The sequence below is a fragment of the Pseudoliparis swirei genome, chromosome 12 (genome assembly GCF_029220125.1).
Source record: "Pseudoliparis swirei isolate HS2019 ecotype Mariana Trench chromosome 12, NWPU_hadal_v1, whole genome shotgun sequence".
Classification (NCBI taxonomy): Eukaryota; Metazoa; Chordata; class Actinopteri; order Perciformes; family Liparidae; genus Pseudoliparis; species Pseudoliparis swirei.
The window spans coordinates 14254973-14282579 of record NC_079399.1 but is presented as its reverse complement, the minus strand read 5'-3'; the positions used below and the strand labels follow the sequence as shown (position 1 = coordinate 14282579).

Sequence of the window (27607 nt, the reverse complement as noted above, 5' to 3'; positions counted from 1 at the left end):
TAGCTGATAATCTGTGTGGAAAAAGGTACTTTGTAATTATACCTGTTATTCATCTTCTGAAGCAGGGAGTAGATCATTAAAACAACATGAGCTGGACCACTTGGGTTCTGTTTGTGGGCCTTCTGTGGAGTTATCCTGTTTGTAAGTAACCAAAATCTCCAAATAATAATGTCTCGTAGTGTACGTATCATATCGTATTATTCTCATAAATAATGACTTCTTTTAAAGATGTATTATATATTGTGTAAACATAGTGTGTGAAGAATAGTTCATGTTTTCTTTAACTTGTTATCTCATTTTGATTATGGCATTTTAGCCAGTGGACAAAATGAGACTGAAGGAAAACGACTCCAAGATTGTTTGATGAAGAAACAACATTTTATTATTGCTGATAACTTCAGTGGCTTCATCACTGGAGATGAACATTTGGATCGGAGTGAGTTAAAACTAAAATAAACCTTTTAATTGCATTATCTGTTGATTTGGAACTAAGTCTGGGATGAAAGGTGCATCGTCACAGCTATTTATAATTTTTAAATGATGAAATACAGCACAATAACATTACTATATGTTAATCATCTGGTCCATCTGACCACATGTAGATGGAAGACTGAGCTGTTGTTGAATTATACAGACAGTAGACCGAGCCTTCTGGCCCTCACTTTGTTACTCTTACTACGTAACATAAAAAGACGGCATTCTTCCCTTCTCTGCAGACCAGAGTTGCATCCTATTTCTGGAGAACAACATGGAGGCACCAAGTGAGTACAACCAAGTTATTACACAAAGAATATTGAATTTCTTTTTCCGTTGCCTTTCAACAAAAATAATGATCGAACTGTGTTTCTGATTTTAATCTACAGAGATGTTTGGAAAGATATTTCCTCAAATGAAGGAGCATAATGGTTCTCGTGTACTACTCGTCTCAGAGGATTACATCACAGTGGACGGGTGTCTGTGTGTCCTGGAAGGGAAGTGTGACTTAACATCATTTACCCTCAAAGGTGACATTACAAACAGCTGTTTTCCATTCTCCGATGTTGTGAGCAACATTAAATGGCATTCTATTCACCTTTACTGTATTTATTAATCAGTACACAGGGCATATAGAGAGGAAAGTATGACATATGTGTGGCCCTTTAAAACAACCGTTCTAAGTTGATGATTTTTTTTTGTCAATATCGAATTATCTGGGATATCATTTTCAACCTGTCCCATGAATTACCCTCTCAAAGGTAAACAACTTTCTTTTGCAAGTCAGTCTGGAAAAAAAACAAAAATAAAACAGTGCTTATGCAGGTATTATTACATTTACACGCAATGTAATAACCCAATAATAAAACAGTGCTTATGCAGGTATTATTAGGTTTACACGCAATGTAAAAACCCAATAATAAAACAGTGCTTATGCAGGTATTATTACGTTTACACGCAATGTACAAACCGGAATAATGAAACAAGTCTTATATAATTAAGTCTTTAATTCAATTTGGAAGCTTTTTTTTCTTCTTCTTCTTTTAACCATCCCTAGTAGCTGAAACTATGCAGCTACTAGTAGCTACACATCTAATAAACTCAAAATACATATTTCAAAGAGATTGTTGAATATGTTTTATCCGTGTACGTGCTGTGACTGTGTCTGTGAAGATGCTGACAGTGTTTCTCTTTGTAGGGCCGTGCATGCATACATGTCTGCAAAGAGCTGAATGTCAACAACAACGTTACAATGGAAACCTCTGCAACAAAATGTGTGAGTTCCTTTAAGAGAAACAATGATTGTGTAACTATTTCTTCATGTCTTGCCTTGTTGTGCTCTATCGTGCACAGCACGCTCGCAATGCTGGATTTAAAGACACCAACTGGACGTCTCACCAACCGGACGTCTCACTTTACAGATTCTAATGCTCGAGATCAAACCGATGTCCCTTCTTTTCAGTCCCTCAGGTCGAAGAGAAGTACATCATCAACATGGAGCGCCGATCATGTCATAACTGTAATGCAGGGAAATTGCCGGAGAACCAAATTGATTTGAAAAATATGTTTCCAACTGAACACGGAGAAGTCATCGACGCCGCCAAAGCTAAGTAAGACATTTTGGAAAACTTGCTTTGATTTGCTTTCTTGCCTGAGAGTTTGATGAGAAGATTATTGCCACCCTGAAGCTCGAGCACAGGTTGTGAGAGCGGAAACAACTCGACTCGTTCTTCTCTCACTGTGGAGCACCGCTGGAAAAGTCCGGAGCAGCATCCGCCAAACAAATTAGGAGCTCCATTAAATCGACAGGCAACGCATTCATAGTAAAAAAAATTTGAACTTCTGATAATGCGTTGATAATAGATAGAGCGTTGAAAGAAACTAACTAATTGTGCTATTTTATTTGAAAGAAAGTCACAAAGTGAATGAGTGCTTTAAGAGAACAAGTCATGAAGTCACATTGTTCTATTTTTAACTGTTCATTCATGAGTCTTATGGGCTGCTACTTATTAAGTTGCTATAGTTTTGACTCATGATGTGTTCGAATTCACATATTCAGGCTCTGTCTCTGAGCACTCCTAACAGCAGCTAACGCCACCATGACCAATATGAAGGGCCTCTGTTGTCGGATCAACGACGTTCTCTTCACCTTGCAGAGGAACATCTCCTTTCCAAAGCCACTAATGCTAAGATCAATCAACATGTTGTATCGTGCTTGTTTGTTTGTTTGTTTGCAAATATAAATGCAAAAATGACAATTTTCTCCGTGTCAACAAGACTCCAGGAAGTCGCTGCTGCCAGAAATAGTTACAGCAGGACGTTCCGTGTAATACCACACAGCTTTACATTCCTCTTTCTGGAGGACTTCTTCATTTTTAACATTTAAAGTTGCAATTAGGTGGATTTTGGTTAGTTTTATATAAACTAATAAACAGAGAGGGAAACAATGTGTTGGATATTTATGTTTATGTTTATGATATGTTTACAACACTGTAATATATGTAAAAATGTATATGAAATTCAGAATGGTCCATATATTGAATATTCTTCCTTCTGTCAACAGTAGAGTCATGAACAAAATGGCCGAACTTGCCAGATCCATCAACTCTTCTTCGGTTTCAATGACTTTGGGAGAAGGTGTATTTGGTATCTTAATGAAACAAACAGACCCCCAAGATGTCATGGAGGTCTCATTTGCTATTGTGGCTAAAAGGAACAAGATATATGTGGGTGTATTTTTTTTAATTTGACATCCATATGCATGTGATATGTGGTAATATTCTCAGTACAGACTTCAGTATGAATTGGATAACCAGTTCTCACTAACTTAGCGTCAACTCACTTGGTATAAAGAGTGAGGAAGAGAACGAAGGGCAGGTCGGATGTGAGGATGGAAACAAACAAAGGACTTTTACCCAGGAGGCCGCTGCTTGCGTCCTCGTTGACGTATTCCAATTTCTGTGTGAATACTTGATTCTGATTGGCTGCAGGTTGTCTATTAATCCCTGATAATGGACGCCTACCAGTTAATTCCAGTTTAAGTGTATGTTATAAACCGTTCTAAATTACTGCGCTTGCTACATTTATTTGTAACACTTTTTTTTTGTGGAGGCCACAACTGTCAGACATTAATCCCTGATAATGGACACTCTCCTTTACTAATGTACCAATTCAGTCATGAAATAATCCATCTGAACTTTGAGGACATGCCATCCCGTACTTTCTTCTTACTTGCTCTCTTGAGATTGAGGTGAAAGGATCTTTAAATAAGTTATCTGCTAGAGCACTATTGTATTTGCTGTAATGGGGCTACTATATTGCTAGTCTTTACTGTCTGATCCGACTATACCTTGAATAAAAACAGATTAGCACTTCAGTGACACTTCAGTGGCCCTTACTTATGGTATTTTTGTAGTTTGGATTTCTTGAAGAAAGCTTACTTTCTTCATTTTTGTTGTTCTGAGTTTGTACTCATAGTCTAATGCACTTATTGTAAGTCACTTTGAATTAAAGCGTCTGCTAAATGACATGTAATGTCATGTAAGGGATCAAAACAAATGAATCGCAGCAGGAAAACGAAGTAATTTCCTGGATTATAATTCGATTGGCTTCAAGTAAATAGTTTCATTAATCTTAAATCTTTAAAACAGCACTACAACATGTTGACACACGTGTGTTCTTCCCCTCAGATGATAGAAGACAAAGCTACTCTGACTCAATACTCACGATCTGTCACAATGCCCAAAGAAGCGTTTAACAAAGCCGTGTGTCAGCATATGCTGCCATTTGTATCCGTTTTACGGTTCAACAATCTGATTTCGGTAAGAAACAATATCAAAATGTCACCTTTAGTGATACAGGAAATGTAATCATGTTGCTATTTTATTAGATATATATATTTTTTTCAGGATGAGGAGAACAGCACTCTTTTAGGCAATGAGGTTTTCGCAGTTGAAATGGGAATCACTGTCGCTGATCTGACAGACAAAATACACATCAATTACAAGGGCAATACATATGTAAGTAGAAAAACTGTAAATAAATAAATTTATATAAATATTTATATATACTGTATAGCACATTATAATGCAGTCCTGTGGATTTTTTGTTGTTGTTTTTTTCAGGGAAAAATTCCATCTTGTGGTTCATGGAATGGTGAAGGTAAAGATCACCGCTGTGTAAATAATACACTTAATGACTGCTGTATTCTACTTAGCTTCAGTTGTATAGTCCTTGTATTGTGCTTGCTGGCTCACTGTCATGGCTCACTGTACTGGGACACTTGAAAAGAACGGATACAGTGTTAATGTCTAATTTATTGTTTTTCTCACACATTCTGATATTCACATCTGGCTTTGATATTCCAGTATTTTCATGTAATCTCCTTTTCATATGGTAGCGTCGATGCTTACTTGTTGTTTCTCACTCAATGGACTCATGAACTCTCCGGCTTCAGCTCTGCGTTGTCTGCTTGTCTTTTAGGAAGCCGACCACTCTGGACTAAGGACGGATGTCAGACCAAAATAAATAATGACACCATTACATGCGAGTGTTCTCATTTGACCTTTTTCGCTATCTTATTGGTACGTTTTACGACTTTTCTTATCTTCTTATGACGTTCTAAGCTTCGTACTTTCCCAGTGGAATACACATTCATGGACATTCCTCTCTGTGACATTCTTGATTGCACTCTGTAGCTATTTCCTTTTTCATTTCCCCCCTCTATTATCCATCATGAACCATCCTCATTAATGCCAGTCCATGATGTGATAATGTGATATACTGTTTACTTTTTTCTCTTTCCAGTCTTCTTCTCACGTGAACTCCCTCACCATCATCACCCAAATTGGCTGTGTTGTGTCCATGTTCTTCCTCAGCGTAGTCCTCTTCATGCACTTCCTTCTGAGGTAATTATAACATGTCTCCATAATAAGTTTCAGATTAAATAGTTTTATTTCTAAGAAATTATCAGGAAATTATGACAAACAAAGTGTGACCTATATTTCAACAGAGGGTGGACAAGGTCAGATTTTCACGAGCTTAATGTTTTTCCAAAACGTCTCCATGTAAATGACTAAATAATGTATCTACTCATGAATAAAATAAGTCTAAAAATACTGGACTTGGCTTCAGTAATAACAACTACTTGTGCGTTTCTAACTGCAGAATGAGAAACATTTATCATCAAGGTTTGTTAAAATATACTTCCATCATGGAGAGATCCGAGTATTCAGGTTAATCTTTCTCAATATGATGCTTTACAGACTGTAATTTGAACTTAAAATAACTTTTATTCAACATGTTGTGACACATTGTCTTAGTTTGCTTCGGTAGATATGCCCTCTGTCTGCAGTGTCATCATCATTATTAGTATTTAAAAGGTCATACTTTAAGATACAGGATTGATTTTGACATAGTTCTGATTTTTTTAAAGCCATTCATAGGAAAAATGAATCAGCCAACCAATGAATCAGTTTATCTTTAATTCAGATATAATTGACACCAATGTGCTTTTACAAGTAAACAAAAGATAGCTTTATGGTCCCACCGCCAGCTGCTTTCGTAAAAGTGTATGTAAATAAATCTCCTTTCAGAACAGCAGAACACAATGTCCAGTGTTTGCAGTAGGAAAATGAGACGGTTGAATAGTAGCTCCATTGTTGGACTGCTCTGGAAACAACGGTGTTACGTACCACATGAATACCGTATGAAAATAAACTAACAACCCATCTGTGCCTTTCCTCACTTTGCATGATCACATGAATATTTTCAGGCCACTATTGAACTTACCTTTATATTTAAACACTGTTTAGAGATGAATAAATATGCACAGAATAATGCAATTAGTGATTAAATATTATTTATAAGAGATAGTGATAAATGGTAATGATACATTTACAGAGGTGGGGGAAGAATCATGTTTCTATATTATTTATCTTTCTCTATTGATTTAATCTGCTCTTTTTTGATTATTGATTCATCCATTTATCGTTTGCTTTGTTAAAGTGTCATAAAATAAATACTATTTGTCAAAGAGGCTCCTTTAAATCTCTTGTCTGGTCAGAACAACAATCTCAACTTGGAAACAATTCTGCTTTTGTCCACAGGGGTCGCCAAAATTAACACACAATTAAAGGTTCCTCATTGCATCTTTAACGCCTTCACCAGATGTGGTAATCATAAAATACAATGACTTGTCTATTCGCAACATGTGTCTCTCTTACAGGAGGACCAAGGCCACTACAGCCACAATAATTCTCATCCACCTGGTGTCGGCCATGTTCCTGCTCAACCTCACTTTCCTGATCAACAACTTTGTGGCAAAACTGGGCAACTCTTTGGGTTGTATGATTGAGGCGGCTTTCATGCACTACTTCATGTTGACCACCTTCACTTGGTTTGCTGTGCAGGCCTTCCACCTCTGCCTCAATCTCTACCAGGGGGGCCACATTGTAATCCGTCATTACATCCTCAAAGTCTCCATTCCCAGTTGGGGTGAGGACACGTCAGTATTTTCTGTTGTTTTATCTGAACAGAGACATGACATCTGCAAGTCAGTGGTTACTTGGGAAATCCTCTTTGTCCATTTGCAGTGCTACCGGGTGTCGTTGGGATGGTCCTGTTCTCCTCAGGAAAATATGGCAAACAAGTGATTGCCACGAGTGACACTGAACACAATGTGACCATGTGAGTGCGTGGATAATATACAGAATGATACATTTATTCATACGCTTCCTCTCCGTCACCGACACGTCTCTCTGTTCCCAGATGCTGGATAACGGACAATGACGTGCACTACATTGTCAACATAGGTTACTATGCGTTGGTCTTCCTCTTCACCTTCACTACCTTCATCATCGTAGTGTCCTGGCTCTTTTGTCTCCAGAGAGTGGGAAGTGGAAAAAGTAGCGCAGAAATAAACACCAATATACGAGGCATCTCAATCATCATGGGACTGTGTTGCATGATGGGTATAACTTGGGGTTTCGCCTTCTTCGCCTCCGGTATCCTCCGGATTCCCTCCTACTACATTTTCACGGTCTTGAATTCTTTCCAAGGTGATCAACTGTGATATTAATACGCTTTCAATGTATTGCTCTGTTGCAGTTAAAATAATATAATTAAATCTTTTTTTTTTTATATTCACTGCTCATATAGGTGTTTTTTTATTACTTAACTCGCTAGATAAAACTGCTGTAATATCTATTTATATATATATGGCTTTAGTCGAGGAACGTAACAAAATGAATGCATGGGAATGTGTTGCTTGTATTGTCAATTATCTGCCGCATCTGCAGTTCTCAAAGCACTACTTTATAGCCTGCAACGTAACCGTGTTGGTCTCTTCCAGCTCTCATTAGCATCACTTCCAGAAGCAGACGCTTGAACGATAATGTTGCTCCACAATAGTTGTTCAATGCACACACAAAAACTATTTCATTGCTTGATGAAAGCTAACCGCAGTTACTGTGTTTAAGTGGTTATTTCAACATTGTTGTATTATAAGAAAAGTAAATCTGTTTAACCCTTGTGTTGCCTTAGGGTCATTTTGACCCAAATCAATATTACACCCTCCCCCCGCCTTAGGATTAATTTGACCCCATTCAATGAATAATGTCGGTGTTCTTTCGGTAGTCAACAAACAAACATAAAGTGCCTCACACTTAAACTTGGAAAACAACATTAATTCTAATAATTTTCTGGAGGTTTTAATTGCTGGCGTCAAATTGAACCCAAAGGGTAAAATATGTTAGTAAATATAAAGGTAACAAGAGGGTGAAACATTGAATCGGGTCAAAATGACCCAAAGGCGGGGGGAGGGTGTAATATTGATTCGGGTCAAAATGACCCTAAGGCAACACAAGGGTTAAGATTGGACGACCGAAAGTAAAAACCCACCTACATGAGCAATGAGTGTAAATTAAACTAAAAATACGTTCCATAAGGCTCAACTTGTCCATATTAGTGACCATCTTTTTCTTTGCCTGGCAGGTTTCTTCCTGTTCATCTACTACTGTAAAACCAGTAACTCGAGAGAGCCAACCAGTGGTAATGGAAGCGCAGCCAGCATCAGCACTGTTCAAAGCAGCCTGCAAAGCAGCCTGCACAGCAGCGAGAACACCTACGTCAACTTCAAACTCCGACAAGACATACGTGGGATTAAAGTGGGGCGCTGATCAGCTTGCAGTCAGCGAGTAGTATTAAGAAGTGTACTGGTTAAATAATAACATTGTAAGTCAGCTCTGACATACACTAGTCACTAGTGCATAGGGAAGTTACTTTAATATTACATTGTTTAGTTTCTTAGGAGCAGAATTTGGTTTGCAAATTTTCATTCATTGAGGATCTGAAAAGGCTGCGTTTCATGGAGTTCATTATAAAACGAGTAAACAGATTTACAATAGAAAAACATGATTATTAAAATGACATGTTCAAGACTAAACTGCAACTGATAAAATGTCTTTATTTATTCGTAGAAAAGTACAAATAATGTTTCTGAAGCATCATTTGACCGTTTTAAATATGAAAATTTGATAAGAATTAGATAAAGAATATTTTATTAAGTTTCAATCACACAAACATTAAAACATACAATAAGGATCAATACTTTAACTAATTTGTAATTGGGACATTATAACTTTTACAGCAAGAGAGCTTCTGCTTCCTTGAGAGCATTTTCCATTTCAACCACCTGCAGGGAGAAGTTCTCTCTTTCTTGCATCATATGTTCCCTCGCTTTTGAGAGTCCTGTCATCGTTGTTTGGATTTCCTATGAAAGTGTAAAATGAGGATAATTTAAAATACACTGCGATCATCATTTAAATAGTTTACAACAAAGGGCAAAGTGTAAGTTTAACTCACCTCTAAGCAGACATGTTGCTGTGACGCAGTGTCTCCAAACACTTTTAATTCATTCAGCAGGTCTGTGAAGACACTCTGAAATAGAGACAATGAAAGTTGTGTTTAATAGATGGCATTGCCTATGATAGCCAAAAGGCTGTTACCCCTTATGTGTAGGATACAAGAATAGTAGAAATGTGAATTATTTTTTAATCGGGTTATATAATTTCTCACTTTAATTGTGTGCTATACAACAAGTCAAGTGCATGTTTGTAGTTCTGTGTGAGTGTTATAAAACAAAACATGACTACTTATAACATCCAGTAAACTGAAATAAAATATACATACCATAACCCCTTTCCATTTATCTTCTTTTTGTTGTGCAGCTTCTCCAACTCGTTCTCCTAAAACTGGGAATAGATATTACATTGTTTTCCATCAAGCAGCGACAGCAATAACGCAAAGAAAAACACATTTTTAAAATAATGCATATTTACCTGGGTCTATATTAGCTGCGACTAAGAGCATGTGACAGTCCTTCAGGTTTTTCTGAACCTCTCCAGCCTCCGTTTTAAGTTCACTGACCTGCAGCTCCAACGTAGCTACTCTTTGCTGCAAAGTAACAAGAAAACAAATGCTGGTCAATTGCAGCAAACAGTCAAATGACATGTATAAAATACATACATTTAGTTTTGTTTTAATCATACAAGTACTTAATTAAAACCGTTTCTTGCACCTGCGTCTCTGTGAGGTTTTTCTGCAGCTCCTCATTAGTAGCCATCAGATGCTGATTTTGCCCCTTAAGATCTGCCTGTTGCCCATACCTGGTGGAGATCCTAACAGGTGCAATATAACATTGTAAATATTTATGCCGGTGCTCACTGCATGTTCAGGATATACAACATGAGGCAAGACTTACCCTTTGTTTACTTTGGGAGCAACAGCTTTCCTGCAAGACAAAAGAAATACAAAATGAATGAACTGAATCGATGTGAAGCAACCACACAGTGTAGTGTTGATTTGCACATGTTTTACTTGGGCACGTTTTCTTTTTGAGGTTTGAGGATACCATCTGACTTCTGTCCAGCATGTGCTGTTGCAGATACAGCTGCTGTCTCTTTGGATTCAACTTTATAACCGGCTTTCTTAATTTCTGCAGGTAACTGCAGACCTGAAAAACATAAGTTTGTTTAGACATCGGCTTAGTTTTATATTAAACTACAATAACAATTTAAATATTCGTCAATATATTTATCAATACAGTGCAAAAACAGAAAATTCAGCTTACTTCTTGGAATTCTGGACGACATTTTCTTCATCTGTTGTGCAATGCAAGCTATGGAAAAGGCACCTGTACGAAGAAACAATCTGATTAAAGTATCTTCAACCACTGGAAGATTTGACTGAACCAGCAGTTGAACAAAAATGTTTTAACACGTGTTGCTAGTCCGTACTCTAAAGCTTCAACAACCTCATCGGAGAATGATAGGACCTATACAGTCACTATTAGGCGAAACATACAATCCGTCTATCTTTGAATGGATCGAGTTTGGTGCGAGTTTCCAAATTCGAAATTAGGTAAATGACTTTAAAAAAAGGTCTAGCTTAGGTCTAGTTAGCTTAGGTGCTCGTTAAAAGTTCGACACAACTTAAACATACTAACATGTAAGACACAACATCAACGCCTACCGTTAAGGATGCATTAGGTTTCTGGCTTGTCAACAGTCATTTTAACAAAACGCGCCTCAATAATTTAAAAACGTCGCGCCATCTGCGGTCATATCCGGTTTGATTCCGTTATTTCCGGTGTGGCAAAAACGACTTTTCTTTATTCCCTGTCTTTGGAGGATTTTTATTTCTAGATTAATTATAGCTAAGCGTTATGTTTATCATTATGTTATTGTTGTTTAATTAACATTCCTGCACTAACCGAAATAAGCAGCGAAAGACAACAAAATAATAACATAGTCCACTGCGCATGCGTGGAGGCGGCTAAATTCAAAACTGAAGACGTTAGCATCGATACTCGTTGCCGTTAGCTTCATTTCACAGGTTCGCACATCGACCCAGCTTCATATAACCGCCATGAACGCTCTTTCACGTTAGTTAAGAAGTAATAGCACAACACTATCCGTCGTAAAGCCGAGGAAATAGCTCTAAACAACTGCAAGGTATGCGCTGTATTGTTTCTTTTGGTTTCAGTTGTTTTTCCTGTTCATGTTGATAATGGCAGACCAACACGAAGGTACAATGTTTGCTTGCTCACGAGCTCAGTACTAACATTTAATCCTGTAGTAACTCTCTGTTTTTGTAATGAATGACGAGAAATTTGAACACATTAGATATGTATTTTGGCGAAAGTTGTTTTAGTTTGATTGTGTAGTGAGGAAATTCATGTCCACCTGACGTCACGCATTTGCTATTACGCGGAATTTCAATCACAATAAACAAACATAATATTGTTGGATTTAAAAGGGGGAATTCACTTCCTGCTAGCGTTGCACATCACGTATTACTGTAACGTTAGTTCTTCGGATAATTAATCAATTATTTTGCAAATAAATAAAGCATTTAACGTTAACTGCTGTTGAATAACGTGTGTATTTAATGTTATGCCATAACGTCAATTGTTCACCCACCTCTTAGCTAGTAAATCTTTACTTCTTCAACCAGACACAACGCACCAGGTATACTTATCCACCAAACATGATATATTTGGTTGCCACTTAAGCCCCATTGCCCCACCTGTGGGGCAGATTTGATGTTTTGTTCTAAACTGTCTATAATATTATAATAAACATGAGCAAATATATTGATGTTGTACATCAATTAAAGAAGACAACTGGGGCTACAAGTATCAGTGAGCCATTTAAACACAACTCAAACACCAACTGAAATAAAAATACAAATATCATAATCATAATTTTGTCAGGTGTCGGCCCACTCAGAACGTTTCCGTAGCTAGCGACATGTAGCTTTGTGCAATCATAAAAGAAGAGATGTTCAAAAGCAAGAGGACTTAACACAGATTCTAAATATCTTTACAGAATCCTTCTACACCAAAGTATCACGGAGATATAAGCCAAAGAACACAGAAATATTAATCGCTTCATAGCTTTACATTCAGCAAATTCAACATACTTTTGTTCTTGAGAAGAAGAAAAAACGTTTCTCTCCCCTGCATTCCAGCCGGCATGGCTTTAGTGTGTGTGTATGTCCCTTTAAAACCAGGCGGACTTTTGGGGAAGCGTCATAATCAGCTGTCAGGAAGTTCAATTTCAGCAAATCGGATTTCACATTTCAAATATGGCGACGCCTTTCTGTCTCCTATTGGCTCACAGTGCTGTCAATCTTGTCTTTCTTGGTACCAATCGATTCTATTGGCTCTAAGTATTCCAATGACGTGTCGTTCTTTAAAATCCGCCCTTCCCCGGCGGAGATATCTGCGCGCAACAGCTGCGCTGTGACAGATCCAAAAACCTGCTTTACGCACAGCACGCACGCGCACAGCACCACTTTGTTTGATCGTTTTTTTATCTTTGATTTACTGTTTTAAAGCCACATAATGATGTATTTGCTTGTATTGATCACCACAAGTAAAAGTGAAAGTGAAATAAATGGTTTGGTACATGAGAAAAGTCAAATGGCACAGATGGTGCTTCAATGTGCCCAAATGCAAATTTTAGAGACCTCGCCTAAATTCTCTTTACTAAAAAGTCTCCAACTATTGTTCTGCTTTAATTTTTCTGAGTCAAACTTTGCAGAGAGTCTGTTCACAAGTTGTATTATTATCTGGGTGATTTTAGGCCTTTGCTGTGCATCCATCCAGGATATATTCATCCTGAAAGTGCTTTTTTTTCTAATCGAACCTGAAACTTCTATGAAAATAGAAGATTCATCTTTATTTACTCTTAACCAGTAACATATATGCTAATATTTACACATCTGAACAAAAGCTCATTGTGTTCCCTTTATTATAACACCAACATTATTCAAATAGCTTGTGTGGTTGCAGAGCTACACCCTTTTTAGTTTGGGTATGTCATTTTGAGCAGAAACCTAAAAAAACGGGTGGGGGTTAACAGGTTAAATTAATCCTTTTGCTAAAGATAAAGAAGGGCCATGTACATGTTTCCCTATGTCACTGAAAAGGCCATGTGTCTTATCAGCACGTAATGTTGTAATATAATATAATGTTATCATGTACTGCATAATCTGGTTTGCTGTATCAAGCTCATGTTGTCATTTGTTCACAGTTGAGAATGGAGCCTCTGGATCCTGCCACGAATGAGTGAGTAAACATTTCTATTGTGAGGAGAAAGCACATATGTGTGCTTTGTGCCTGAATCTCAAAGCAACAGACTACAAATGCATTAACATTGATTTTTGATATGAGTCTGTATTCACATTTCATATAAGAACGACCACCCACCGTATCTGAATCCTGTGTTTCATGTGCTGTTTCAGTGAAGGCAGTGGATTCTCTAAGCGACGCATTTCTTCGGTCAGTGCAACACATCGTTTATGGATAACGTATATTTACATTTCTTGTATAAACAAATATTCATACGCCTGAATCATAACCTTTGCCATTTCTGATTTTTAGATTTTAAAAGCACCAAGGAGATCCGTCCGATTTCCTGAGCCCCAGCAACAGGAACATGTGGTAACTGAATTGCTAGATTTGTGGGATTTGGGGATTTTTCTTGTAATGAAAGATAAGCTCCACTCGTAATATATTTTCGTGTCAATTCTCAGCCCAACAAGGATGAAAAGTTTGCTTATGGTTTTATATTTTACTTTGTATGTTTTTTATTTTTACAAAGGTGGAGTGTGCCAAACCAGTGGAAAAGAGGATTTCAAGAAGAGTCAGTTTTGCCGAGGCCAACGACGTTCTTTTTTTCTCAAAGTGAGACACCAAGAGGAAAAAAGTCAGGCTCAAATTTACCGCAAAGACACTTCACATTTTAACCTAATCTGTATTTTATCTTTACAGGGATGTCAAAAGTGCCTCTCCTGCCCAAAGTCCTTTACAAGGGTTAATAACAACAAGTATGTAATGTTCGTAGCTCGAAGTATTTTATTTATTATTAGCTTTTGGAGCATCCTTGTAATATGTGTCCTTTGTTATTCAACAGCAGTGACAGCCACACAGAATGGGTAAGGTGTCTTGATCTTTTCAAGCTCCCCATATTAAGATTTTGACCTCCTTAGCAATGCTTTGATATGCTAATCTTTGACTTCAAGTCACCCCAAACCAAATGTTCTGTCCTAACAACAATAGTATTGTGTGTTCACTTTCATAAGGGTCCAGGTGGAGATCACTGAAGATGGGATTCAACAAATTATGGGTAGGGATATACATTTTTTTAAAACTCAAACATATATTACTCACATTATTTGTTACAGTGTAAGATGACGCTTACTAAACTCAAGTCTCTCAAATTAAGGAATGGAAACCCTGTTGAATGCTCCTCTACATGCCTCTCAACAAAAGGAAACGGTGAGCTTGAAGTCAATTTGCTGTTTTTGTCCGAGTTGAATTTTATTTCACTGTCACAGCCACTCGTGGTTAAATTGCTTTGTTATGGTTATATTAATACAATGCTTCATTATCATGTTTATGAGACGTTTTCATGTAGAACTTGATATTTAGTGACCATTCGCTGACTAAAGCCACTTATCTTCATCAGGCCAACTTTGACACTGGGCATGACTTTGGGGAGAAAACTGTGATGTTTTCTCCAAATGATGCATCCATGGACATGACCCACAGTCGCACTATAAACATTGCAGATGATGCCGACATTTCCCTCCAAAAGTTTGACTCTTTGACCACCATGGATATCACCCGAAGTCGTAATGGGAACATTGGCTCAGTATCACTGCCCAATAGCAGAAATATGGATCTAAGAGTAGAGAAGAGCAATGTATCGTCATCAGCACTTACTTTGGATCCCGGATTTGAAAACTTTCTGGCAAGTCTCTATAAACCGAGTGAACCCAGCGTTAATCCTGTGATCGCCACGATGACGCCCGCTGCATCGACTGAAAGAACAAACGTCTCCGTGGCCCAGCTTAAAACACAAAGGGCTGATGTGGGCAAAGAAAACCAGGCTCCAACTTCTGTTCCAGCTGTGATGGAGAAGTCACTCGGTACATCCAGGAAGATTGACGAATTATCTTATGGAAATGCACTCTGTCCTGAAGATGATTCAAGAATGGATATGACTGAAGCTCAGACAGGTCGTATTCTGGGATGCAGTGATGACGATGATCCCTTTCAGTGTCTTTTCCCCACACAAGAAATGTACTCCCGGCTTGACAGCAGAGTGTCACAGACCAAAGAGAAGACCACACCGCAGCAGATCAGTAAACCACAGGCATCATTAAACCCTCAAGGTATTTTATTTTATTTCAAGAAAAAATCTGATTAACACCAATGTTGTATTTGCTTTGACTTAATACAGTACATCTTGTGTCTTTTTGGAAGGCTGATATTATTTCACACGACTAATTTACATTTTTTTATTCGCATCTTATTTCAATTCCCAAATTCAGATATGCCATTCTTGAAGAATCCATCTCTAAAGGATTTTAATCAAAGACACAAGGTGAGTTTAAAAACAACAACCTTTACTTAAGATTGAACACTAAGAAAAAGAAGGAGAAAAAAAAAATATATATATATATAAATGAGTAAACTCCTCTTTGCCTTATTTCTAAAATCTTCTTACTGCTTTTTAATCTGATGTTAGTTTTATACAAATATTCTTTCCTTTCATTTTTTGCATCGTGTAATGCGCACATTCTATGTCTTTAATTATGTATACCTGTAGTTAATGTTCTCCCATGTCTTTTCTCTTTCAGGACAATCTTGATACAGCAGACGAATGCAGAGAGAAAACAATAATGTTCACTGCAGGTGATGAGATGGTGGATATGACCCAGAGTCACATGGTAAACATCGGTTTATTTGCTGTTTTTGTCCGAGTTGAATTTTATTCCACTGTCACAGCCACTCGTGGTTAAATTGCTTTGTTATGGTTATTTTAATACAATGCTTCATTATCATGTTTATGAGACGTTTTCATGTAGAACTTGATATTTAGTGACCATTCACTGACTAAAGCCACTTATCTTCACCAGGCCAACTTTGATACTGGGCATGACTTTGGGGAGAAAACTGTGATGTTTTCTACAAATGATGCATCCATGGACATGACCCACAGTCGCACTATAAACATTGCAGATGATGCCGACATTTCCCTCCAAAAGTTTGACTCTTTGACCACCATGGATATCACCCGAAGTCGTAATGGGAACATTGGCTCAGTATCACTGCCCAATAGCAGAAATATGGATCTAAGAGTAGAGAAGAGCAACGTATCGTCATCAGCACTTACTTTGGATCCCGGATTTGAAAACTTTCTGGCAGGTCTCTATAAACCGAGTGAACCCAGCGTTAATCCTGTGATCGCCACGATGACGCCCGCTGCATCGACTGAAAGAACAAATGTCTCCGTGGCCCAGCTTAAAACACAAAGGGCTGATGTGGGCAAAGAAAACCAGGCTCCAACTTCTGTTCCAGCTGTGATGGAGAAGTCACTCGGTACATCCAGGAAGATTGACGAATTATCTTATGGAAATGCACTCTGTCCTGAAGATGATTCAAGAATGGATATGACTGAAGCTCAGACAGGTCGTATTCTGGGATGCAGTGATGACGATGATCCCTTTCAGTGTCTTTTCCCCACACAAGAAATGTACTCCCGGCTTGACAGCAGAGTGTCACAGACCAAAGAGAAGACCACACCGCAGCAGATCAGTAAACCACAGGCATCATTAAACCCTCAAGGTATTTTATTTCCTTTCAAGAAAAAATCTGATTAACACCAATATTGTATTTGCTTTGACTTAATACAGTACATCTTGTGTCTTTTTGGAAGGCTGATATTATTTCATACGACTAATTAAACATTTTTTATTCGCATCTTATTTCAATTTCCAAATTCAGATATGCCATTCTTGAAGAATCCATCTCTAAAGGATTTTAATCAAAGACACAAGGTGAGTTAAAAAAAAAAAACTTTACTTAACCCTTGTGTTGCCTTAGGGTCATTTTGACCCGAATCAATATTACACCCTCCCCCCGCCTTTGGGTCATTTTGACCCGATTCAATGTTTCACCCTCCTGTTACCTTTATATTTACTAACATATTTTACCCTTTGGGTTCAATTTGACGCCAGCAATTAAAACCTCCAGACAATTATTAGAATTAATATTGTTTTCCAAGTTTAAGTGTGAGGCACTTTATGTTTGTTTGTTGACTACCGAAAGAACACCGACATTAAACATTGAATGGGGTCAAATTAATCCTAAGGCGGGGGGAGGGTGTAATATTGATTCGGGTCAAAATGACCCTAAGGCAACACAAGGGTTAAGATTGAACACTGAGAAAAAGAAGAAAAATATATATATATATATAAATGAGTAAACTCCTCTTTGCCTTATTTCTAAAATCTTCTTACTGCTTTTTAATCTGATGTTGATTTTATACAAATATTCTTCCCTTTCATTTTTTGCATCGTGGAATGTACCATTGCCAATTGCGCACATTTTATGTCTTTAATTGTGTATACCTGTAGTTAATGTTCTCCCATGTCTTTTCTCTTTCAGGACAATCTTGATACAGCAGACGAATGCAGAGAGAAAACAATAATGTTCACTGCAGGTGATGAGATGGTGGATATGACCCAGAGTCACACGGTGAACATCGGTTTATTTGCTCCTTCAGACCAAGACGTGGACGCTTTTGTCACTCGTGGAAAAATGGACTATGCTTCATCTCTAGAGGAGAGAAAACGTGACACTCTTGGTACGCCTGGCCTGTCAGCTAACAGTTTGAATCTTGGATTTAAAAACTTCCTTTCAAGTTTCTCTACACCCGGTGCCCCCAGTGGCCGTCCTGCGATTGCACAAATGGTTCCTTCGACTGCGGCGTCTTCTCGGGAAACCGTTGACACTAACGGCTCCCTGTCGCAGCTGAAAAGTACTGTTGGAAAAGAAAATCCGTCACTAATTACAACCAGGGTTTCTGGAGAATCTTTTAATGAAAGTACAATCTGTCCTGATAATGATGCCAACATGGATTTGACTGAAGCTCAGACAGGTCGCATTACAGGACTCACTGGCTCAGATGAGCCTTTCCCGTTTGCTTTCTCCACAAAAGACATGAAACCCAAAGAAAGTCTGAAGAAACAAGAGATTACTTCACGACGGCAGCACAATGCATCACTGGGATCATCTACCCTCAAAGGTATGGAAACACTTAACACTCCAATTAGTTTGACAAGGCTACAGACAAGAGCTTCAACTTTGTTTAATTTTTTTAAATTGGAACTGTGTTTAGAAAGCTGTTTTTCTTTGTTTGAATTGTTTCTTTATTATTTCCCCTCTCCACATTAAGCTATGGATACATCATTGACTGCTTTTTTAAAGAAAAAGGTGCAAAAACATCAGGTGAGCATAAACCTTTTCTTAATTTGATCACACGTTTATTTCCTGAATGAATCACTATACTGCATGCTTGATTTCACACTGCATCTCTAAACTATCATTAAAGCTCCAGTAATCAGTTTATTTTAACACTTGATGAATTAAATGTAATGTTAATGTCATAGTGTCAAACTCAAATATTTCTCCATATCTGCTGGATATGTAAACATTGTTTAATGTCTGCTTTAACACATTTCTAAATTGTTGATATGTTGGCTTTAAAAACCGTCTCTTTAAACACTGTATTTCTCTGAACATGGAAAACATACAAACCTAGGAGTTTCCAAGCATAACCCTAAGCGGTGATAATTCACATCTCACTCATAAACACATTAGTTTAGTTATAGAAAACCACAGCGATTGTACAGGTTTCTTTGCTTTAGAAAGGGGTTGCTGACCTTTTTAGAAATCGTGGCTTTGAAATGGTCAAATGTTTAAATTCTGAAATGATAATGTTAACCTGCTTTCCAAGAAAAGTGTGATACATTTTCCCCGATTGTCTCCTTCAGGTCAATTTTGATAATGAAGACGACTGCAGAGAGAAAACAGTGAGGTTCTCAGCTGATGACGCCTGTATCGAGGTGACAAGAAGTCACACGGTCAACATAGACACAGATTTACCACCGCAGTCTCCCCAAAATGTGGACTTTTTACCTGCTTGTGGAGAGAAAACAGTGAGGTTCTCTGCTGACGACGCCTGTATTGAGATGACAAGAAGTCACACGGTCAACATAGACACAGATTTACCACCGCAGTCTCCCCAAAATGTGGACTTTTTATCCGCTTATGGAGAGAGAACAGTGAGGTTCTCAGCTGACGACGCCTGTATTGAGATGACAAGAAGTCACACAGTCAACATAGACATAGATTTACAACCGCAGTCTCCCCAAAATGTGGACTTTTTACCTGCTTATGGAGAGAGAACAGTGAGGTTCTCTGCTGACGACGCCTGTATTGATGCGACAAGAAGTCACACGGCAGACATATATTTTCAACTGCAGTCTCCCCAAAATGTGGGGACTTTACCTGCTTGTGGAGAGACAACGGTGAGGTTCACTGGAACAGATGCAGCTATGGACGAGACCGAGAACCTCACTGTACAGTTCGACCACAAGTCTGCATCAGAGCGCCAAGATTCGGACATTTTATCCAGCCATGAAAACATGAATCTTCCTCTCTCAGCGGAGAAGACCCATCTTCAGCGGAGAGACCGATCTTTATCAGCAGATGCTTTGGACCAAGGATTTAAACCCCCCCTAAATGAGACAAGTGGCCCCGTGGCTAACCCTGTGATCACCAGAGCAGCGGCTCTTACTGCACTGTCCCCTCAAAAAACTGAAGACACAAATGGCTTCCCGCACCAAGTGAAAACACAGAAGCCCGATGTGGATACTGAAAAGCAAGCTCCAGCTTTAGTTTACTCTGCTGTGAAGAAGCCAATACATAAAACCATGATGGAAGATCCAGAGCACGATGTAAGCATGGCAATGAATGAAACTCAGACATGCTGCATTTTGGGACAAACGGATGAGCCACCTCAATGCCCCTCTTCCACACAGGACTTGAGCCCCAATTCAGACCATTTAACAAAAACCGAGGTCACTTCCCAGTTAAGCAGTGAAGCACTGGCATCATCCAACCTTCCTGATTCTCTTCACTCAAAGGAAACTATCACCGGGTGCGAACCAACAAATCAAACTTGTACTTTATCTGAGGAGATGGAGAATTCACCCGGTGCCGTCAAACATGATGTTGAAGCAGCGCCTTCACGGAAGTCTCGGCGAATTAGTTTGGCCGATCTCCAATCAAAAGTAAGACGTTTGAGCCACATCATTAATACCGCTCCTGTCGCCATGGAGGCCTGCACAGCACCTCTGCCTCGCCTGCGACACGACATGGACGATGACTCAAAAGATGAAATCGAATGCCCACCGGTACCGGAGCCTGAACTTGAAATGGGTTTGGTGAACATGGAAGAAAAAACACACGATCAAAGTCTTATGCAAGGAGAACTGCCCTGTACTGCTACTACCTTTCCAACTCCTTTCAACCTGAAGACTAAACAACTTATGTCGAGACTCTCAGTGGGAAGCTTCAAGGCAAAACTCCCTCAAAGAGGCAAAGATCCGAAGAAGCAGAATTCTGTGGGAGAACATACAAGGACAGCTACTGTCAATGTTGCGAATAAACTGAGCAGCTTTGACGATGATCTGAGCAATATCTATAACGAAGAGCTTGGAAGCTACGAAGATGTGTCAGAAACGCTGGACATGAGTCCTCAGAGAGCCGCTGGAAAAGGGTTCCACGTGGATGAGCTGTTAGAGGACACTGTATTTACAGAGGAGTCTCCTAGTTCTGTCCATGGGAAGAGGAGATCTTTGCCAGTTGATGAAAACAACATGGAGGATGAAAAGAGTATGAAAACATCTACTGAGGCGCCCACTGACGCTGAGACGGTAGGTCAAATTAGAGGATTGTAAATTCTCAAATAATAGATAATGCCTTTGTTTACCTTTTTTTTTTAATGCCTATTTATAATGGTATATTTATCATATTTTTGTGGGAAAAACTGACCAGAACTAACCCCACCTCACTTGCATATTGACTTTGATTCAAAAATGTCCAGTATATTATATTACACTTTTTTTGTAATGGAGGTTCTTCATTTGTTTTCTATTTTCAGTCTCATGCTGCGGAGGCTCTACAGACTACACAGAGCACAGATTACTCCAACAGCATTCACACAGGCAGCGTCAGATGTGAAGCTTCATTTGAATCAAGTAAGTTGTTATAGATTCACTTGAGTATCATTAAAATTCATATTTGATGAGGTTTTGTGGACATAATTGTGCTTCCCTAGATTTTCAGTTGATTGATGTTGTTTTTTTCAGCTTTCAAACAAAGCCTGTTTGAATCCCAGCTTGAAGACTACACCAATGATTTACAGAGGGTATAGTGTTGACATATGTTATGAATAAATCTTGGAAATATCCTGTTTTATACAGTTATTTATTGCTCTCAATGTTTTGGTTACAGAAACTCGGTGATGGCAACATTACAGTGTCGGAGTTCTTTAAACTCGTCAACATAGACTTTGTCATCCATAATCCTCGGCAAAGCATCCTTCCTGGCAGAGTAGGTTAATCTTCAATAATATCACAAATATATGAAAAAATAGCCAAATGTGGTAACATGACCTTTTCTTAATCTTTCTTCTTTTGCAGCTTTTATCAGACACAGATTCCACACCAATGGATTTATTGAAGGACAGACACATCTACCTTCCTAAACAGATGGTGTATGAGACAGACATCCTAAACCTCACAGAAAAGGTGGAGGGGTACGTACGCTTGAGTTTGTGTCACACATTTGTTGTTGTTCGTCACAGTACGCTGTTTACCTTGTGGTTTTTCTTGAAGGCTGTTCATGTCTCATTTTAGGTCAGCATGGCCCCTTAAAGGTGCAATGTGTGGTACTTGTCCATCTTCTACCAGTAAACTGGGGTTCAGCCTTTCATCTCTGTTAGGTTGATGCAATCTAAATTCACAGTCATCAGTTATTGAAAAATAAAACTACAAACTAACACCAGCGCAAAAACACACAGAAATAATCCAAACTTCTGAGGCCAAAATACCACTGCTATCTTTGAATCATCAAGTGGCGTCTCCCTATAATCCGTGCATTTTTGGATAGTTTGTTCACTGACAAATCCAGAGTGGCAGAACGTAAACTTGAGTTCAGCCAGCACAAACTTCTGCTCCGGGAGTCGCCGCGGTCTGCCCAGCTGGGTCTAACCTCAGCAACAGGAAGTTGGCTGATCCAGCGAGGTGTCGGGTCAATCCCCTCGATCAGACCCCCGGTGAAGTCTCATGCAGCCAGCTGAAGGTCCGTCTCCTGGAGCAGCTGCCGGGCAAAACCACAATTAGAGTAATTTCCTTGTTTCTGCCACTTCTATCAAAACAACCAACCCTCTGAGCAGCTCGACGTCCTCTCACGTTGTACTGAGAGCAGAATGGACACCACGGTGCCTCACTCACGCCTCTCGGAGAAACGAGGGGTATTATAAGACGGGGCGCACCGGGGTTAGCTGCTTAGCATGCTAGGCATTTGTTAAAAGCAGAACATCTTGTTGGACTGTGTCCGAAATTGCAGAATACAATCGGAAGAGCCATAGGAAGATACTGTCGTAAGAAGGTAAACTAAAACACAGGCTTGTTGGGTTCTCCCCAGGTTGAAGTGGCGAATGCGAGACCTGGACAAACCACTGAAGATTGTGAATAGAGCTTTGTGGGAAGAAGTGAGAAATTTTTCAGAGAAAGAGGTATGAAAGGTTAAACAAGTGTATTTCTTTTTAACCCTCCTGTTACCTTCAAATGTACTAACATCTTTTACCCCTGGGGTCAATTTGACACTAGCAAATAAAACCTAGAGAAAATTATTAGAATTAATATTGTTTCCCAAGTTTAAGTGTCAGGTACTTTATGTTTGTGTGTTGACTACCTACATAGCCCTTTAAATAAATAAAAAAGTAGATATTTCTTATGTTTTACACAGTGAAAAACAGCCTGGGATCAAATTGTACAGGACATTGAAAACATATCATCATATGAATTTGATGTTTACCCAGTTGTCCCCAATAAATTATGGAAAGTCATGAAATATGAATTTTAAAAAAACTATGTCAATAATTTTTTAGAGACGTTAAACATTGAATGGGGTCAAATTGACCCCAAAGGTAATAGGAGGGTTAATTGCAAGTTCTTTTCCTTTTTGTTCCATGACTGTCATGTGACATGTTTACAGTGTCACAGGAACAGTGTGGAAAGGAGAATAATTGTAATTCTGTTCAAAGACTGTGATTTATTCTTCAGCTGTTTGTGTAGATGTAGCAGTGGGAAGAGAATCAATTGGGTGTATATTTTGTGTTGCCCTGACCCTCACTGTGTTTGTCTGAATTCGCAGCTCAAATCGTTTGGTGCAAAACTAAAAGAGAGAAATAACCTCTTCAGAAAGTTGAGCAAAGTTCAGTCCCATGAAATGAAGGAGGTGTTGTTCTCCAATATTTTGCAGGCTAGTCTGGTAAGAGCCTCCACACACAGAAATACTGAATCGCAACATCGTGATTATTTTAAAGGACATGGAACGTAAAGGATATTTTTTTTACATTTTCAGGAGGCGCAGCAGAGGTCGAGAGCAACGATTGAGGAAGCAGATGAGATGCTAAAAAGTTTGGATGACTGTATTCATGACTTAGAAACCGGTATGCTCCTGTGTTTACTGTGCCACCTTCTCTCTATGAAAGGTTAATAATTCAGACCCAAAGAAATGGGGCCGTATTGGTGTGACTGCGATGATGAAGTGCACTTTCTCTCTTTTTACCGTCCTCTAGAACTTACTGCCGTTGAAGAAAAGGGTTTCGAAGACAAACCAAGTCTGAAATCCCGTCAGGAAGGTAACTTGTAATGCCTTTTCATGATTGTATTAATTCATTTTGATGACCTTGAATTGAATGTTGAATTTCTTTTACTTCTTTTTACAGAAATGCAGAAAGTCGCTGAGGCTTTGGCGGATAATGAACAGTGAGTTGAGAATTTGTAATGAATTTTTTTTAATTTATGTTTAAATACTTTAAATGTTCATTCTTTTTCTTTGCTTTTGCCTCAGGCAAATAGCCAAACTGGAGACGCAGAAGAAGCAGAATTCAAATAAACTGAACAGACTAAAAGCTGAGACGAGGAAGTTTGAGAGCCAGGTGGACGTGCTGCATAGGTCAGCTTCAAAACACGCAGAAGCTCATTCACAAAACACTCACGGTGGTGCATCTCGAACCACTTTCATATTAGACCATGATACTAAAGCAAAATCCTTTCTGTACATTTCTTACCTCAGGGTGAATGAATGGAAGTTTGCAGAGAAGACGGACAACTGCACCACCTACACGTTCCTTCATGAGACCGTGCACCTGGAGCTGGTCTATGAGGAATCCTGTGGTAAGTGGTCTTCAACAGACGGGCACTGAAGAGGGAATGAGTGGATAATTAAGATCAGCTTATAGATGCTGGACGGCGTTCATACTGTTTCTGCAAGAATTATTATTTTTCATTTAACATGTGCGTCCACAAATATGTCTCTAAAGGCTGAACATTTGAACCATGTCGCCCTTTTAGCCACACTAAGTTTACAAAGTTCACCAGTGTCCTAGCCGGCAGAGTGAAAGGATCTTTACAGACTTTGTGTCATTTGATTGGTGTTTTAATTTACAGCCATGCTTTAAAAAAAAATGGTGTGTGTGTGTATTTATATATATATATAGATAATACTATTCTTCTTTGTTGTTCGATTTGAAGGAAATGATGCTGATGATCAGTCTGAGAGGAAAATATTCCACCTCGCATTCAAACTTCAATTTGACGGTAAGAAAAGAAAAGCGTATAACCAGACCGTTGTGTCATGTCAGAATATGTGTGGTGACTCTTGCGTTTGGATTCACATGAACTCAAATCTTGATTCATGTCTTCCGTGTCTTTGGATGTTGTGCTTGTTGCATCATTGCTTAGCTGTGAGGCCTTTATAATGAGGATACACTTGAGGACGTTCTTGTTACCGGATATTTGTCTAAAAAAGCAAAGAAACCGACTGCTGTGCATTTTGTTCTCTAACTAGGTGAGAAGTCCCGGGGTCATGCCTGCCTCGTTCACGCACTGCTCTCCGAGTACATCGAGGGAGAAAGTGACTGGCTGGGGAAGTATCCAACCAGCAGACATGTTCCAATGGTAGGCGCGAATGGATACTTGTTCTATTGCAAGAGGGGCACATGTGTGGCTGCATGTTGTGCGCGTCATGTTTGATGTCAGGCGTGTTCAAGTTGTTTGTCAGTCGTGGTTGATGTGAATCTGTGTTGTGTGTAGCTGCTCCACGACGTCGGCCTGGTGGTGAGTCGCTGCCGTCTGCTGGGAGAGGAGCTGCGCCTGCTGCAGCTGTGGGGGGGTCTACGCCTCGATATTCTCCACATCAGCTGCGTGGACACTCGGTCAGAACTCTACCCAACCAGACACAGCTAGTGCAGCCTTTTTACAGGCAACGTTGTGATGAATTTAGCCTGTACATAGCAAAACAAGTGGCTTCAAAATATGAAACGCAATACAAATACAATACAAAGTAATTAAACTTGTGATCCATTGTTGAAAAACGGTAACATTACACCTTATAATGTCCGTTCTTTTTGTCTTATCCAGAGTGCACATCGTCTTCAGCCGTCTCAAGACATTCTCCAAGTTTGAAGTGATCTTCTCCGTCAGTTTGGTCGACCGCCTCTGTGTCCTTCAAGTGCAGAGCTTCAAAAGCGTGACTGGCAACACAACGTAAGTTCAAACAAAGATGACGTTTTTCACTTCCGGATACGCCTTCATGTCGATCTAAGCAGCCGTCTACGCGAGTGTAACTGCCAAACCGCGTCTTTTTTTCTTTCTTCCTTGACATATTTTATGGTTTTATTTGTTCAATTATTAAACATTTATCATATGATATTTTCCTATTTGGTGACCTTCTTTTATTGCGTTGTTTCCAATGGCCCGTTCTGTTCTTATTTATTGCTGTTTATTTATTGATTATGTTTTTTTAATGGCTTAAAAAGGTGTGTAGGTATAGCCTTCAAATAAAGTGTTCTTTAGCTTAACACTTTTTACAAACTTTCTCGGACAAACAAATTGCTTCTGTAACCGGTAACGTCCTCCGTCAGTGTTGTTCATGGCGAATTAGATCATAATTTTCACATAACAGAAAACACACTGCACAGGAGGTGTGGCTGCTTCCAGTCTTCAGTGTTACATCAGCGCTGCTGTTCAGTAAGCGCAGCGCTGACTCGGCGCTATGTAGTTTGATGTATATGTAATGTTTTCATTTATTCACAGGATCCAGCAGATTGAGGAAATTGTGGCGTCGTTCAGTCCAGCCAAGAACGTCCTGACCAAGATCATCAAAAGCATTCATGAAAATCTGCTCTGTTGAGACCAGCATTTGTTCCAATTCTTTCTCAAACTCTTTTGTACAGTATAGATGTTGAATAATTAAAGCTTCAAAATGTGTTATCTGGCTTTTTCACGCAAAAAAACGAAACATTTTAGTGCATTTGGTTCAAATTGACGGATTACATCAGATCACTTGTAGCCTCGGTCTTGTTTGTAATATTTTTCCAGACGTCAACATTATTTACAATCGCTAACATTAATATCCTGAACCGCTTGTTCTCGGATCAGAAAGCGTGTCATTGTAGACGACACATTGACTATTTTAGGTTATTCAAGCAATGAAAGTGTTGTATGTCATCTATCTACATACCTGCAAACTTGTCACCATTCGGTGAAATTCACCGTTTTGAAATCAAAATAGGTCATCCACGTGAATCGTGTAGATCCGAAGAGTTTTTGTTTTGGGGGGGGGGTGGTCAACTGGCCGGCCGGCGTTTATGAGATTGGAGTGAGACACGGAGAAAATGTGAAGTGGTCTTCGCAATAAAACATCTTTGATGGGACGTGTCGCGTCTCAGCCAATCAGCGTTAAGATGTCGACATCGTTTGGAGCCCGCTAAATCTACTGCAGTCATGTTGCACGTTGTATCGATACTAACAAGTTATCCGTACGTTAAAAACGATATGATTTCGCATATCTTTCGGATCTATACTTCATTAAAAGAGTGCGGGATCAGAGGGCGGTTTGGTGGGAGTCACCTTGTGT

The 27607-nt window shown here is 39.0% G+C and overlaps 3 protein-coding genes across 6 annotated transcripts; 2 read left to right on the top strand and 1 right to left on the bottom strand.

Moving 5' to 3' along the window:
* The first annotated feature begins 63 nt into the window (after positions 1-63).
* Positions 64-9668, top strand: LOC130202749 (adhesion G protein-coupled receptor G3-like). Of its 3 annotated transcripts, none has more exons than XM_056428482.1 (16): positions 64-141; positions 317-436; positions 717-761; positions 864-1004; positions 1673-1750; positions 1937-2084; positions 3041-3200; positions 4164-4295; positions 4383-4493; positions 4599-4635; positions 4957-5057; positions 5281-5381; positions 6701-6969; positions 7068-7161; positions 7243-7532; positions 8467-9668. In XM_056428482.1, the coding sequence occupies exons 1-16, from the start codon at positions 87-89 to the stop codon at positions 8649-8651; spliced, it is 2067 nt and encodes a 688-aa protein (XP_056284457.1). In that variant the 5' UTR covers positions 64-86; the 3' UTR covers positions 8652-9668. The 3 variants fall into 3 exon arrangements, with proteins under 3 accessions (XP_056284457.1, XP_056284456.1, XP_056284458.1); XM_056428481.1 differs by having other exon boundaries at positions 3038-3200; XM_056428483.1 differs by having other exon boundaries at positions 106-180; positions 3038-3200.
* On the bottom strand, positions 8919-12497 carry knstrn (kinetochore localized astrin (SPAG5) binding protein). Of its 2 annotated transcripts, none has more exons than XM_056428484.1 (9): positions 12457-12497; positions 10604-10666; positions 10351-10486; positions 10235-10264; positions 10052-10151; positions 9813-9927; positions 9664-9725; positions 9337-9411; positions 8919-9244 (listed from the first exon to the last, which is right to left on the bottom strand). In XM_056428484.1, exons 2-9 carry the CDS (start codon positions 10632-10634, stop codon positions 9116-9118), a joined length of 678 nt encoding a protein of 225 aa, XP_056284459.1. In that variant the 5' UTR covers positions 10635-10666; positions 12457-12497; the 3' UTR covers positions 8919-9115. The 2 variants fall into 2 exon arrangements, with proteins under 2 accessions (XP_056284459.1, XP_056284461.1); XM_056428486.1 differs by lacking the exon at positions 12457-12497 and adding an exon at positions 11005-11082.
* On the top strand, positions 11410-26958 carry LOC130202747 (uncharacterized). Its single transcript, XM_056428480.1, has 33 exons — positions 11410-11486; positions 13572-13606; positions 13783-13819; positions 13922-13981; positions 14142-14224; positions 14312-14367; positions 14454-14475; positions 14623-14666; positions 14766-14818; positions 15009-15717; positions 15877-15929; positions 16186-16275; positions 16465-17173; positions 17333-17385; positions 17996-18635; positions 18786-18838; positions 19384-21330; positions 21558-21654; positions 21766-21824; positions 21911-22009; positions 22099-22214; positions 23105-23195; positions 23837-23953; positions 24047-24134; positions 24264-24326; positions 24414-24453; positions 24539-24643; positions 24764-24864; positions 25222-25287; positions 25538-25647; positions 25783-25904; positions 26110-26235; positions 26785-26958. Exons 2-33 carry the CDS (start codon positions 13578-13580, stop codon positions 26879-26881), a joined length of 6135 nt encoding a protein of 2044 aa, XP_056284455.1. The 5' UTR covers positions 11410-11486; positions 13572-13577; the 3' UTR covers positions 26882-26958.
* The last annotated feature ends 649 nt before the right edge of the window (positions 26959-27607 follow it).

Excerpts from the sequence above, each read along its gene's own strand:
- LOC130202749 (XM_056428481.1), top strand. The coding sequence starts at position 87 with ATGAGCTGGACCACTTGGGTTCTGTTTGTGGGCCTTCTGTGGAGTTAT. Across the intron at positions 437-716 it reads AGATGAACATTTGGATCGGA|ACCAGAGTTGCATCCTATTT; the intron begins GTGAGTTAAAAC and ends CCTTCTCTGCAG. Across the intron at positions 1,005-1,672 it reads AACATCATTTACCCTCAAAG|GGCCGTGCATGCATACATGT; the intron begins GTGACATTACAA and ends TTCTCTTTGTAG.
- knstrn (XM_056428484.1), bottom strand. The coding sequence starts at position 10,634 with ATGAAGAAAATGTCGTCCAGAATTCCAAGAA. Across the intron at positions 9,726-9,812 it reads CGCAGCTAATATAGACCCAG|TTTTAGGAGAACGAGTTGGA; the intron begins GTAAATATGCAT and ends ATCTATTCCCAG. Across the intron at positions 9,412-9,663 it reads ATAAATGGAAAGGGGTTATG|AGTGTCTTCACAGACCTGCT; the intron begins GTATGTATATTT and ends TCTCTATTTCAG.
- LOC130202747 (XM_056428480.1), top strand. The coding sequence starts at position 13,578 with ATGGAGCCTCTGGATCCTGCCACGAATGA. Across the intron at positions 13,607-13,782 it reads CTGGATCCTGCCACGAATGA|TGAAGGCAGTGGATTCTCTA; the intron begins GTGAGTAAACAT and ends GTGCTGTTTCAG. Across the intron at positions 15,930-16,185 it reads ATTTTAATCAAAGACACAAG|GACAATCTTGATACAGCAGA; the intron begins GTGAGTTTAAAA and ends TTTCTCTTTCAG.